Source organism: Mobula birostris, chromosome 30 (genome assembly GCF_030028105.1).
Source record: "Mobula birostris isolate sMobBir1 chromosome 30, sMobBir1.hap1, whole genome shotgun sequence".
NCBI classification, from domain to species: Eukaryota; Metazoa; Chordata; class Chondrichthyes; order Myliobatiformes; family Myliobatidae; genus Mobula; species Mobula birostris.
In genome coordinates, this window is record NC_092399.1 from 14,375,065 (window position 1) to 14,390,217 (window position 15,153).

The 15,153-nt window shown below is 39.6% G+C and overlaps 1 protein-coding gene across 2 annotated transcripts in view; it reads left to right on the forward strand.

The window, feature by feature from the left end:
* Positions 1–15,153, forward strand: part of LOC140190599 (protein argonaute-3) — a 59,775-nt gene that overhangs the window by 28,991 nt on the left and 15,631 nt on the right. For both annotated transcript variants that reach the window (XM_072247296.1, XM_072247295.1), the window contains exons 5-15: positions 905–1,052; positions 2,515–2,634; positions 3,442–3,564; positions 4,777–4,806; positions 7,547–7,680; positions 7,828–8,012; positions 9,722–9,881; positions 11,905–11,995; positions 12,557–12,751; positions 13,934–14,068; positions 14,225–14,326. In XM_072247296.1, the coding sequence (XP_072103397.1) occupies positions 905–1,052; positions 2,515–2,634; positions 3,442–3,564; positions 4,777–4,806; positions 7,547–7,680; positions 7,828–8,012; positions 9,722–9,881; positions 11,905–11,995; positions 12,557–12,751; positions 13,934–14,068; positions 14,225–14,326 (1,423 nt within the window). The remainder of the gene's footprint in view (positions 1–904; positions 1,053–2,514; positions 2,635–3,441; positions 3,565–4,776; positions 4,807–7,546; positions 7,681–7,827; positions 8,013–9,721; positions 9,882–11,904; positions 11,996–12,556; positions 12,752–13,933; positions 14,069–14,224; positions 14,327–15,153) is intronic.

Genomic DNA, 15,153 nt, shown 5'->3' on the forward strand with positions numbered 1-15,153 from the left:
CCTCTGCCTCCCATAACCACTTCTTTGTTGTCCTAATCTCTGCAGCGTTGCTCATTAGCCTTTGCCTGTATACAGGTAGGAGAAGGACAGCCAGGTGATCAGGTTTCCCAAAATGCGGTTTGGGCATGAAATTTAGGCATGCTTTATCTTAGTATGACGGTGGTCTGGTGTGTTGGGTCTTCTGGTGCTACAGGTTATATGCTGATAGTAATTGGGCAGGGATTTCTTCAAACAAGCCTGATTGGGCTTCCCAATTATGATATGAAATGCATTGGGGTGGACTGTATCTTGTTTGGTGATGGCATCATGCAGTAGCTCAAACACTTGATTATAGTCAGCTGCTGGTGGTATGTAAGCTGCAGTCATGATCACGGAGGAGAACTCTCTTGGTAAATAGAATGGTCAGCATTCGATCATTAGGTATTCAAGATCAGGGGAACATGCGTTTGGCAAACCTTCACATCAGGTTTATCATGAAACACACACCTCCACCTTTTCCCCATTCTGAATCAGCAGTTCAATCCATCCTGTGTATCGAGAAGCCTTCAGGTCTGTTCGCCGTGTCTGATGTATTCTGAGTAAGTCTCAGTAATTCAGAACACAACAATTCCTCATTTCCCTATTATACAGCATGAATGCAACATCCACTGCCCTACGCTCATCATCTTCTTTGTCATGTCCCCAAAAATCTTAATCAGTCATCAGATCTGATTGATAGGCTCTTTGGTCAGGACTAAAAGAAAACCAAATTTTCATTCCATATTTAGAAAGCCATTCAGATGGTTAATATTTTGTGGAAGCCATTTGTTTTATGTATGGTAGATTTGGGTTACACTGACTTCTTACATTTATATTTCTTGGATTTCAGCTTGCACGTGTTGAGCATATTTCTATTGTTTCCCAGGTTTCCCTTACAGTTGGAAAGTGGACAGACCGTAGAGTGCACGGTGGCTCAGTATTTCAAACAGAAATACAACCTGCAGCTAAAATACCCACACCTACCCTGTCTACAGGTGGGACAGGAGCAGAAGCACACCTATCTGCCACTTGAGGTGAGAGATGCATGGAAAAACTTCATTCTGAAAATGTTTGGATAGTGTATCCAAGTATTGGTTCATTGTAAAGTCACGGTATATCTGAATTTTTTTTTTTAGCTATTGAAGGTTTGATCTTGCATGTATCCACTAATTTAATGTTTGTGATCACCTTCCTGCGAGAGTCTATTATACAGGTGGCACCTTTATTTGCCAAATAGGGCCAAGGTCAAGTAATTACCTAGCTGAGATTATCTAAATACATCAATAAAGCTGCTTTTTACAACTTAATTCTAAAACAGAAAAGTGTTTATATTTTCCTCAAGTCGGAGAATGCTCGTGAGGATTTAATTTTAGTGGATATGTTTGCTGGGGAGCAGCCTTTATAACCAGTAGAGAAAAAACTGGAGAAATTCAACAGGTCAGGCAACATCTATGCAGGGAAAAGGACAGACAACCTTTCAGGTCGCAATATACGGATGAAGGGTCGCGACTTGAAACATCAACTATCCATTTCCTTCCGTAGATGCTGCCTGACCTGCTGAGAACCTCCAACTTTTTGTGTGTTGCTCCAGATTCCAGCATCTGCAGTTTCTTGTGTGTCCATATTTATACACCAGTTAGTCCTCATATATCTAAAGATCCTAAGGTCAAATATAAATTTTTATTTATGATTTTTGTGTATGTAAGGTTTGTATAACAGCTTTATAGGATGCTTGTATTTGGTCAGCACTTGTTTTGCTTGTGGTTAAGTACTTTTTGTTTATACCTTGCAAAAAATTAAATCTGAAATTGGCCTGCTTTATACAAAAAAAGAGCAGCACAAAATGATGGAACTGACTTAATGACTAAGAGCTTCAAATACTATTTTTACAACTTCAGACATTCCGAAACATCTTGCGGCAAATAGTGTGTAATTATTTTAGTGCTGCAGCCAATTTATACACTGTTGGTGAATGTTGGCCCCAACAATAGAATCATGGAACGGTATCATGGAATCTTTATGCCAAATGCGTACAGGACCTCAGAGTAATGTTTACCTGAAAGGCAAAACTCCTGATACTGCAACATTCCCAAAGATCACTGTGCATATGGAGATTGCTCAATATTCTTTAGTGTATCTTAAAGAATTGTTACTGTGTGATTGTATTTCTTAAAGTATCTCGAATTATAATCTTGAAATTCTGTCCTTCGTTTCTCTGTTGTATTTAAAACACAAAGAAAATAATTACTCCATTATAATCAATATTTTGCCACTATGAAAATTACTTGTAAAAAGTGCATTGTTCTTCAAGCACTTTGATTACTTTTAACATTTAAGTACCCTTTTATATACTTTTAACACATTGATAAAAATCATTTTGTATAGCTGTTTAGTTTAGTGGAACAGTGTACACAGACCTGTAAGTTTTCTTCCTTCAAGTTGAGGTGGAAAATTGCTTTTGGATGAGCTTCCACTGAATTTGCTATTTTGAATTAGGTCTGTAACATTGTTGCGGGGCAGCGCTGTATCAAGAAACTGACAGACAATCAAACATCAACAATGATCAAAGCCACCGCACGCTCAGCACCTGATAGACAAGAGGAGATAAGTAAACTGGTATGTTTTGAATTGTTTCTGAACTTAACAGAACTAGTACCAGTGCCCAAAGGAAAGTGGCCAATGCTATATCTGTGAAATAGCAATTCCAGTATTAAATGCTAAGTATTCATTGATGGCATGTGATAGAAATTTATACTAAAATAATCTGTAACCTCCATATCTTGCTTAGTTGTGACGATTTTGCATTTTTTTTTTTACATTTAAAAAAAAATTAGCATACTCTATACTTCCGATTCTCAAGTAATCACTCATAACTATTAATCCCTTAATCTCTTGGCTATCTTGGTTTAAGTCCTGCACATGGTGATAGGAACTCAGTTCATTGTACCCATGAACATTACCTCACTTTTTCTTTTGTTATTTCTGTTTTGCACTATTTTTAATCTAATTACTTAATATACATATATTTACTGTAATTGATTTACATTTTTTCTTTCTATATTATTATGTATTGCATTGTACTGTTGCTGCTAAGTTAACAAATTTCATGACACATGCTAATGAGAATAAATCTCATTCTGATTTGTTGGATGAAGCTCCAGTGCTGTCCCTGGACACTAATTTTCCCTCAGTTGTACCCCTAACTATTTCACTTTTGCTTTCATAAATATACATAAGAAAAGTTTCACCATTTAAAAAGATGAAATAGAATTTAAAAATCTTAAATCCGTTGGAATATGCAGCAGTTATTCAAAAATGTAGAAAGCTTCTTAAGCTAACTCTCATGCACAGGCTAATTAATGTGGCTTTGCATATGCTCCTAAAATATATTTTAATTCCAGTACTTACTTTTCTTATCTTTAGGTAAAAAGTGCAAACTATGAGGCGGACCCTTTTGTCCAGGAGTTTCAGTTTAAAGTACGTGATGAAATGGCTCACGTGACGGGGCGGGTGCTTCCAGCTCCCATGCTGCAGTATGGAGGGAGGGTAAGTTGTACTGAATCTTATAAAGTTCAGCTGTCAGACAGGACCTTGGTAATTTTATTGTCCCAAGTTACCTGAAGTTAGTCGTTTGTGATGCACAAAGCAAATAGCATTTCAGTATTTTCTGTGCACCTTTAGGTAAAGGTATAAAATTATTGTTGGTTTAGTATTTTGCATATATTTTAATGTTTCCTTCTGCTGGAGTTCCTTGATTGTCTGTAAACCATTGATCAAAACTTTGGGGCTATATATCCATGATTTATGGAGGAGTAGGAGAAGATTAGAGGCTGGAGATCTTTCTTTTCTTCTCAATATTGGTTTGAAAATGGAACTGTCATCTTCAGTCTTGGCTCATTAGATGGAATTTTTCATGGAGTAATATGTGGGGACATGCCCTGACCTGCCTCCGTGCAGAATGTTAACGGACAAGTGAATAGGTCAAAATGTCAGCAGATAATTTGGACCACACACTCCTTGCAAACAGTTCTGAGGCAGTGGTGTGAATGTCATTAAATCATTGATAAAAAGATTGGTCAAGAAGAGCTTTCAATTGGGGAAGCCATTCATTATTAAAAATTCCAAAAGGGAAATACTGGAGGTCTGAAATACTTAAGTTTGTTATTTGAGAATTCCAGTAATTTGCTTCTGTAAAACCTGACTGTTTATTAATTTGCTTTTTGATTACCTGGATAAAATTTTGGGCAATGGGAATATTTTCCATGATTAAATTAATGTGCAGTTAAACAATATAAACAACCCATTGGTATGCTTGTTCTTGACCTTGCCCTTGTACTTTAATATGCAGGGTTCAATTTAAATACCAAATCCTGGAAACGGTAACATTTCAAATTACCTCTTTGCAGTTCACATGAAAAGATAGGTTGATAATTAACACTTTCGGAACCTACTTCATGGCTACCATTGAAGATTTTAAAACAATAGTTGGCCAAAATGTTCAGATTCCAGGGTAGTTTTAATTGTTTTTTTAAAAATTGGGCAACATTTCATATAATTTCCTATCTGCTAAGTATAAATTCTCAGTTTTATATATACCTATTTCTTGAGTTTATGTATTGCTTAATTATTTCTCTATGTGTATGTGTTTTAAAGATTGGTGACTTTTTGTTTGCTGAATTGTATTTGTTTCAAACAACTCTTATAGCTGTGCTTTGTGGTATTATCTGACTCACACTCAGGCATCATCTTGTTTTACAGGTGGAACCAAGTCATTTCAGATTGCAAACTGTAAGTAACTGTACGAGATTGAGTGAGTAGTGGATGTAGTTGGAATACATTGTTAATAAAATATGCAGTGCTGTTTTCTCTAGGGATAAGTTATAATGTTTTCAACATGCTTACTGGTATGGGGTTTAATTGCAAATGCTAATAACAGATAACAGTCAGAATTATGCTAATAACATGCGTTTAATGAATCACAGTTGCTTTTCCCTGTTTATGGACATGCCTTGCCATAAAGGAAACTCATACTCTAATGATAATAAGCATTAGCAAAGTGAGAGAAATCGTTTTTATTTCACATCCAGTTCAGGAGACTTTAATATGGTTTTGGGCTGATTAATCCAAAACTGCCAATTAATGAGATTTGTGGAGAATTATTTACGTAGTCACCAATACTTGACATTAAATGTATAAGAGAGCTCTCTCTCTCTCTCTCAGGGTCAAGTCTGCTCTGGGACAGGTGATCCACCCGGACCAAACCTGTGCTGTACCGGGCAGGAAGATCTCAGACAGCCTCGCGCTGCTGAGGGACACCATCGCCTACGTGCAGGACAGGGGGGTGGACGCCTGCCTGGTCAGCTTGGACCAGGAGAAAGCCTTCGACAGGATATTGCACACGTACATGGCAGACGTGCTCTCCAAAATGGGATTTGGGGAGGGAATCCGGAATTGGATCAGACTGCTCTACACAGACACCCGTAGTGCAGTCCAGGTCAACGGGTGGGAAACAGACAGCTTCCCCATCAGGTCTGGAGTCAGGCAGGGCTGCCCCCTCTCCCCTGTCTTGTTTGTCTGCTGCATAGAACCCTTTGTGGAAGCCATCAGGAGGGATGAGGGCATAAGAGGGGTGACGCTGCCAGGCAGTGGAGGGACCCAAGTGAAAACCTCCCTGTACATGGACGACGTCACCGTCTTCTGCTCTGATCCGAGGTCAGTTCGCAGGTTGATTGGCACCTGCGAACAGTTCGAGCTAGCGTCGGGGGCCAGGGTCAACCGCATGAAGAGCGAAGCCATGCTCTTTGGCAACTGGCCCGACCGATCCAGCGTCCCCTTCACCATCAGGTCTGACCACGTGAAGGTGTTGGGGATCTGGTTCGGAGGGGCTGAGGCGTGCAACAAGAACTGGCAGGAGCGGACTGCCAAGGTGAAACAGAAACTGGGACTGTGGGGAGGGCGCTGCCTGTCGATAACGGGCAAGAACCTGGTCATCAGGTGTGAGGTGCTCTCAGGGCTGCTGTACTTGGCGCAGGTCTGGCCCGTCCCCCGCTCCTACAGCTCGGAAATCACCCGGGCTGTCTTCAGATTCGTCTGGGGATCCAAGATGGAGCGGGTGAGACGGACCGCCATGCACAAGTCCCTGGACAACGGGGGCAAGAACGTCCCCAATGTCGCCCTCACCCTGATGGCCAGCTTCGTATGTGGCTGCATCAGGTTGTGTGTAGAGCCCAGGTATGTGGGCACCAAGTACCACTATGTGCCCAGGTTCTACTTGTCGCCCTGGCTGCGAAGGATGGGTCTGGCCCCACTCCCGCGCAACGCCCCAGTCAGCTGGTCGTTGCCGGCATACCTATCCCACGTAGCAAAGTTCTTCCAGGAGAACGCCTTTGACCACAAGGCCATCAGGCAGTGGTCGGCACGAAGTGTCCTGCAGGCACTGCAGGAGAAGGACGTGATGGACACAGTGGGGTGGTTCCCTGAGCAGACTGTCCAGTTCATCTGGCAAAATGCCTCATCGCCAGATCTCACCAACAGGCACCAAGACCTCGCCTGGCTGGCGGTGAGAGGGGCCCTCCCAGTCAGAGCCCTCCTGTACGCCCGGAACGTCGTCTCCGCACCCCACTGCCCACGGGAGGACTGCAGTGAGGAGGAGTCTGTGACCCACCTCTTTGCACACTGCCAGTTCGCAAAGAGGGTGTGGAGGAGGATGGACGGGCTAGTGTCACGTTTCATCCCCAGCAGCTGCGTGACAGAGGACTCTCTGATCTACGGGCTGTTCCCGGGGACGCACACGGAGACCAACATCCGGTGCTGCTGGCAGATCATCAACTCGGTGAAAGACGCTCTTTGGTCAGCCCGAAACTTGATGATCTACCAGCACATGGAGATGTCCGTGGGAGAATGCTGCCGACTGGCACACTCTCGGCTGCAGGAGTACGTGCTGAGGGACGCACTGAAACTTGGTGCAGCCACCGCAAGGGCCCGGTGGGGAAGGACCACAGTATAGGTTTCTCCACCCGTGGGAGTGGGAGGGGTCGGTGGGCGGGGAGTATACCCCTCAACAATGAGATGCTAAGCTGAACTACTGGAGTGCCACTTGGGTGGCTATAAACACGGGTATTTTACTGAGTATAATGGAAACGTATGTAAAGGATGGAAAGTTATTGAATGGTTTATTGTATATATTTATTTTTGAATAAAGTATATTTTGAAATAAAAAAAAATAAATGTATAGAGAGCTGTTCGATATCAGAAGTGAAATTAATAGCAAGCTTCTGCACTGTGTCAAGAACTGTGAAATTTTTTTTTGAAACTTGAGCCAATAAATTATTCTTCCCCTTTCACACATTCACTTTGCACTTAAGTCAAAAGGCAAATTTTCAGAGGCTAAAACCTTTTCTTACACTGAATGTGACTATTTGTGAGAGCTTTGGGGGGGGTCAGGGGGAAGCAATGTTTACTCATTTAATTGACCATTTTAGTTCTTAAATTGACTTGGTCTTTTATTTCATTTCTCTCCTCTTTCCAGAATCGAACAGTCGCTACTCCAAGTCATGGTGTTTGGGACATGCGGGGCAAGCAGTTCCACACTGGGGTTGAAATCAAAATGTGGGCGATAGCATGTTTTGCAGCACAGAGACAATGTAGAGAAGAAGTACTTAAGTAAGATACATCACTCTGCAATTTTTCTTTTTTAGTTCTAGCTCCATGTTACCAAGTGCTGCTCAAAGCTTTTAAATTTATAGAATTCCAATCTTGATTGCGCTTTATTGAAATGAAAGTGTCATGTTAATTTGTATGTCTTTTTAGGAGTTTCACTGACCAGCTGCGGAAGATATCTAAGGATGCAGGAATGCCAATTCAGGGCCAGCCGTGTTTTTGTAAATATGCACAAGGAGCTGATAGTGTGGAGCCGATGTTCAGGCATCTGAAGAACACCTATTCAGGACTCCAGCTTGTTATTGTCATTTTACCTGGGAAAACTCCTGTCTATGGTAAGAAAATACCTTTGAGACTTAGCAGTACACACAATTATTCCAATTTGGAAATTTGAATTCTTTCCTGGTACACTGTTCTGTTGACAACCAATTCCCCTGTAGTATCTTAAGTGGCTGTCATTTGTAACTGAGCTTGATTCTGTGTGGCCACAGGCGTTTCAACATAACTGAGAGGCATTTTTGTATCCTCTCTCTAATTCTGCATGTACATTTTCTGTAGAGAACAATATATAGCTGTCAGGCACTGTGCTAATGGCCTATTTTAGCTCCATTTATTCCATAAATTATCATTGCTTTATTGGCTTCTATATGTAGAATTAACATGAATTCTTAAATAGATATAAATTTATTATATTTAGGAAAACAAAACCACCTTTATGGGGGTCCTCTTCAGAGATCTGTGCTATTCAGCACTTTTTTTTTAAAAATCCCTCTTTCTATCAGTCTTAAGTCTCAAGGATCCAATCCAGTTGCTGTAATTTCTGGCCTAATGGGATTTAAGGGCTGCAAGGAAAAAAAAATACTTTTGTTGTTGTCGTTATTATTATTATTATTATTAGAAACCAGAGAGGAAGTATGTTCACAATCAGAAATGTTTTTTGTTGGACATTCCTGAAGAAATTAGGGAAAGCACTTGAAACAGGTGGCAGGGTGGAGATACGTCTCTACCAAAGGAGGTGTGAGGCACTCCTTCCCTCCACTAGCCTGCAGGTCACCCTTGGGCAAGCTGTAGCCCTGCATAGCCCTCTGATCAGGGTAACGTGAAGCCATGGGAGCAGATGGTGCATATCACAAGTCCTGGTTATGCCAGGCAGACAATCTGTGAAGAGTATTGATAATGGCTGGGATCACCCGTCTTTTAAAGGCACTGCCTGGAAGAAGGCAATAGGAAAGCACTTCTGTAGAAAAATTTGTCAAGAACAATCATGGTCATGGGACTCTGATTGTCTATGACATATGACACCGGCACATGTGTGATGATGGATTGAAACACTGTGGTTTAACTCCTTTAATTTTTAAGTTTTGCTAAAACAAATTACCAGTGTGTGCTGCTTGCATACAAACTAAAATTTCCTATTATAAAATATACCAAAATGTGTTTTCTCGTAAGGAAGTTGAATGATTACCAAGATGTTTATGAAGGGTCAATAATAGTGTGCTAATGCTATTGCATTCAAAACCTTGGGATGCTACCCTTCTGTCAGATATTACTGGTCCTAATTCTCCAGAAAACCAGTTAAGAATAATTTAACAAATAAATATGATATATTTTTGAGTATTTGGCACCCTTATTTACAAAAGATAGGATTGTATATATAGGTGCTCCGATGATAAAGATGTTGGTCCTTTGGGGAAAGAAACAAATACATATATTAAATTTATTTCGAATCCCCATGGAATATGTGGAGACCTTCCAATATCCAGGCAGTCTTTCTTTCTTTCTCTTTTTCTCTTTTCTCTTTTTTTTTTAGGTATGGAACAGGGGGAAGGGTTGGGGGGGGCGAGGGTAGACATTATTCTATGTAACCAAGTTTGAAAATTGAATTTTTTTAAATTTTAAAAAAAGAATTGGCAGTGAGCTCTGAGGTTTATTGTAAATCTGAGTGCATACATTTGGAAAATGAGCAATGACTTGAAAGGACCTGAAAGAAGTTAAAGATTAAAGAACCAAAACACATTCTCTAACACTTTGACCTTTCTTTCAGCGGAAGTGAAGCGTGTGGGTGATACTCTCCTAGGGATGGCCACTCAGTGTGTTCAGGTGAAGAATGTTGTTAAAACATCTCCACAGACGTTATCAAACCTCTGTCTCAAGATCAACGTGAAACTAGGTGGAATCAACAACATCCTGGTACCGCATCAACGGTAAGGCTGTTCCTTCATTATTTTAATGTTTTATATTGTCTAAATTTAAAATGCTGTGTAATGCTCATCTTGGTTTGCTGGCAGAAGAATTATTTCTCATCTTTTGTGAAGTGAGTTTACTTGCAATCAACTTGAGAGCATTGACTTAATGATTGAATTGACTTTATTTCCTACATCCTTCACATACATGAGTAAAAATCTTTATGTTACGTCTCCATCTAAATGTACCATGTGCAATCAGAGTGCTTTATAATAAATAGAACAGTCAATGTAACATAGAGTACTCTCAGATCAACGTGAGTTCATCAGTCTGATGGCTGCCCCAGAGCCTGTTAGTCCTGGCTTTTATGCTGTGGTACCGCATCCCAGATGTTAGCAGTTGGAATAGATGGTGGTTGGGATGTCTCGGGTCCCCAGTGATCTTTCAGGCCCTTGGTATTCAATGCCCCATATGCAACTCAAGTTCCCTGCACTACAGAAATTGTGTTCTTTCATCTCAACTGGATATGTTGGAAAGCTTACTTTGCTGGAGTTTAATAAAAAGTAATCTAGCATTGTACATCTTCATGTATTTCTATGTAAAGTGCAAACCGATGTCGATGGAGGAGCAAAAGTATGCTACTCCAAATCTGAAATGAAATAAACTAAACCAATATGAACATTGTGAATAGTTGTCTTAAGCCCTTGTTAACCTGGTGCATAAATACTAAAGGAATAAGGGCTGTGAAAATCCCAATCGTATTCTCTAATCGTCTTTATTGTGTTGAGGTTCAAACCATTGAGCATAATTATCATTTTGAATTGAGGTGCAAAAAAATGACTTAGTATGCTTCTGTTTGTCTCTGTGCAGTGGTATCTGATGCAAACTGGTGAGAGTGAATTTCAGCTCAGACTCGAGCCCTTCAACTGTGTGTGTGCTTCATATGCAGATTACTTCGATTCCTTACATAAAATATAGTTGTAATGTGAATTTTTCAGCTCTAACTGTCAAAACAAAAAAAAATGTACCACAAAGGCCTCACAGCATTAATGCATTCATTGGTGTGTGTGTGTGTATATGAGGGTGGGTGGGCTTGTTTCATCAAGTTAATAAACCAAGCAGAATTTTAATTTGGCTTTCAGTATGCTGCATGTGGCTTTCCAAATCGATGTACAATATGTATATGGGATTTGCTGGACAGCTGTCTAAACATTGTGAAGAAGAGTAAAAGAAACTGTGAAAAATGGGCACAAAGCAAAAGGTGTGCTGCATGAGATCTGTCTACTTCAGAGGTCAAATACATCCCACAGATATTATAAAATATTTAATTTATTATAAATAATTTTATGTTATAAAAATTGCCAGCTTCGCCTCTGGATGTCATTAGTAGTACCTAATTTAATTTAAAACAAACCACAAGGAAGTGGTCACTACTTGAGAATTTGTTTGGACATTGGTGTAATTAGTGAACACATTGAATCAAGCAGATAAACCCTTAATAATCTCTGCCTGCAGTGAGAGTTCTGTTACTATTTGCAACCACTTTGCAAGTGGTATTTGAAGATAATTTGCTACACATTGTAATCGTAGTGAGTAATGTGAAGTTTTTACGAATCCTAAATATTAACTGAAATTTTCAACAATCGTAATTTACTGGATTTGCTGAGTGTAAACAAAAATTGAGGCTAAACATTAACTGAACTGAGCCAAAAATAGAAGCCTGAAATGTAATCCCTTATTGCAGTTAGAAGGCTGGGTGAATTAGACATTGTTAGAATAATGACGCCAAAGCTGAATCTGATATTTGCACAGTGACTGTTTCCTCAGGTTAATTTCAAGTAGGATATCAGCCTGAACCATGAAATTAAGTTTGCGGTAAAGGTGAATGATTGACGTAGCATAATTATGTTAGTTAAAAGTGGTTGAATTTACAAGTGCTCATTTATATTCTGATCATACTGTGCTGTTGTTGTGCGTGAATTTTTCAGAAACAATACATAGTCACATTTGTGGTCAGTCAGTTCTTCCATTTCTCATTTGTAGACCATCCGTGTTCCAGCAGCCTGTTATTTTCCTGGGAGCCGATGTCACACACCCACCTGCTGGAGATGGCAAGAAGCCCTCAATTGCTGCTGTATGTATTTATACAAAATCTTCCTGCCAAGAATTTTGTTTATGTGAGGGAAAACTAGTTACAGTATATCATAATTTTCTTGTATATTGTTGAGAATTTTGTTTATTTCATGGGGTATCCTTGCATTTTCTCACTTGCCACATCTATTTTCCAGATGTTATTTGGAATTTGATTAATTAACTGAGGAACTTGTGAATATTAAGACAACTTGGCTCAGATCATCTGGGGGAAGGGTGGGAGAGGTACTGAGGAGAATAGGGCCGTTATTGGCATGTTATTCTACATTTACATTGTTCAGCAGGGCCACTTGACTCAGCTACCCAAAGAGGTCTGTATGTGTAGTCAGACATATGGACGAAGAATCACATGCATCAGTAGACTTTTAAGTATTCAAAACCAGGCAGAAGCATTGACAGTACATACATCTAAAGTATGTGTCCTGGTATCGAAGGGAACAGTCTCCCTCGTTATTTCTCTCTGATGCTACATATGGAATTGTATTACCGTTGTGATCTTGACGTGTTCAGATCAATCCTCACTTGTGATGTGACCTCATTCTAGGTTGTAGGCAGTATGGATGCCCATCCTAGTCGTTACTGTGCTACCGTGCGTGTTCAGAGGCCTCGGCAGGAGATCATTCAAGATTTGGCATCGATGGTTCGAGAACTTCTCATCCAGTTTTACAAATCAACACGTTTTAAGCCCACACGAATTATATTTTATCGAGATGGGGTTTCTGAAGGGCAGTTTCGTCAGGTCAGTGTTTGTTTGTCAACAACTATTTTTATCAGCTGTGTCCTATATTTAAAACTGAATGAATGAAAACTTGAAATTTCATTAGTCAATATTGGGAAAATATTTTGTTTTCAAACTTGGTTATAACTATTTCAGGGCAAACTAAACTACAGATACTATAAAGATGAAATAAAACCCTTTTATTCCTCTTCTCTCTTTTTCATTTATCTCCTTGCTTCTTTAGGCAAATCATTTGTGATTGACATGGCCTCAGCACTACTACTTGGGTCATTTATTTTCTCTTGGTCTGCACCCTACCATGGTCATACAGCATTGAGCAAAAGTCTTTGGCACCCTAGATTTTTTTTAATATGGTTTCAGATATTACAGTCTCCACAAAGTCCTGATTTCAGCATCATCGAGGCTGTCTGGGTTAACTTAGATATTCTGAAGCAAATGAGACAGCCAAAGTCTGCAGAAAAACTGACAAGTTCTCCAAGATGCTTGGAACAACCTACCAGCTGATTTTCTTTAAAAAAAAATGAACCTAAGAGAATTGGAGTTTTAAAGACAAAGGATGGTCACACCAGATATTGGTTTGGTTTAGTTTTTTACTGTTCACTGCTCTCTTTTGATATTTAGAAACTTCTCATTGTTTTTGAAAGCATCTGCACTGTACAGAATTTTTTTACATGTGCCAAAGACTTTTACACAGTACTATAGCTCTCCCTGACTTCTCGGCAACTTGAAAGCTGTTTGACTTCTTCCTTCTTTTTAGAGCCTGACTTGAAATATGCACTGTTTTATCAACAAAAGTGCTTTTGAGCTATTGAGCATCTCCTTCAAATTTCTGTTTCAGGGTTAATTATGCAGTTCTATTTTACCCATGATATTCCGCATAGAAAATTCTTGATCTTTTTGTAGACGCTAGTTTATTACGGTGCTGGTGATTACCGATTGGGGTTCAATTCCCACCACTGTCTCTTAAGAAGTTTGTGTGTTCTCCCAGTGACTGCTTGTGTTTTTGTGGCCATTCTACGTTGGCACCAGAAGCGTGACGACATTTGCTGGCTGCCCAGCATGATCCAGCAGACTTGATTTGATGCCTTTCACTGTATGTTTCGATAGACTGTAAATGAAGTTCATCGTCTTTTAGTGGCATGTTTCTTGCAAACTGTATTTCTATTGCCTTTTCTGCTGTAGGTATTGTATTGCGAGCTTCTGGCAATTCGAGAAGCGTGCATCAGCCTGGAGAAGGACTATCAACCTGGTATTACATATATCGTGGTACAGAAGCGGCACCATACACGATTATTCTGTGCTGATAAAAACGAAAGGGTAAGAAATTTTCTTATCTGTTTGGTTTGGTAAATTTTGTGGTGTGAGAACTTAAGGCTGTTAGGAGAACAGGTTTTCTGTAAGGAGAGTCTTAAGTGAATTTGTGCAGTCTAAATGAGTGAGAGTATTGAAATTTCTTAAAAATCTGTTTTAAAGGTTGGGAGAAGTGGAAATATTCCAGCCGGAACTACTGTAGATACAGATATCACCCACCCATACGAGTTTGATTTTTATCTCTGCAGCCATGCTGGGATACAGGTATGGAATACAAGCTTGAGAACTTAAATCTTTTATTCTTGGGGGTCGTGAGTTTACTTCTTGAAGCTGTATGTGGATGTGTTTTTCCTCAGCTCCAACATTAATGAATTGCATTGAATTAAGAGGAAAGATAGAAAACTGGTGAACTGAGTGGACGAAGGGCACATTCTGCTACTGTCACAATTGATAAAGTTATTGCAATATAAACCCTTTCCTTTTTTCTAAGCACCCATGGCTTTTATTTTGTATATAAAGGCTCGAAAAGGAAAACCCTTCTGGAAAAACTTCCAAAGCATTTAAGAACTTATGACTGATGTCTAAATTATATGACTTAACTCGAGTAGAATTTGATTTGTATGTCATTGTGTGTCATTCATATTTTTCACCATGTTTTTGATCATCAACAACTAATTGAAATATGGTTGTCTTAAGGAAATTGGATGTTAATCTGTTTGTGTTAAGATCAGGGCATGGGAATAATTCTACTCTCTAAAGAAACATATTTTACTGGAAACTGAAGAAGCACCATCTCATTGAATGTTAGTGTAAATTTTAAGTTAAGGCTTCTGTAAAGAGTTTGAATCCTTGCTATTTATTGAGGCCAGAGTACCACCATCAAGTCAAGCATGAAATTTTAAGTTATTTACAGGTATTAGAAAGGAAATTCCAGAGCCCAGTGGCTTGGTAACTAAAGATATGTCTCCCAAAAGTGAAGCAATTAAATTCAGGGATAATTGAGAGTACTGAAAGTTATTGAGCTGAAAGATTTTACTGTGATAGAGAGAGGCAAGGTAATCGAGGGTTAGCAAGCAAGGGTATTAATTTTT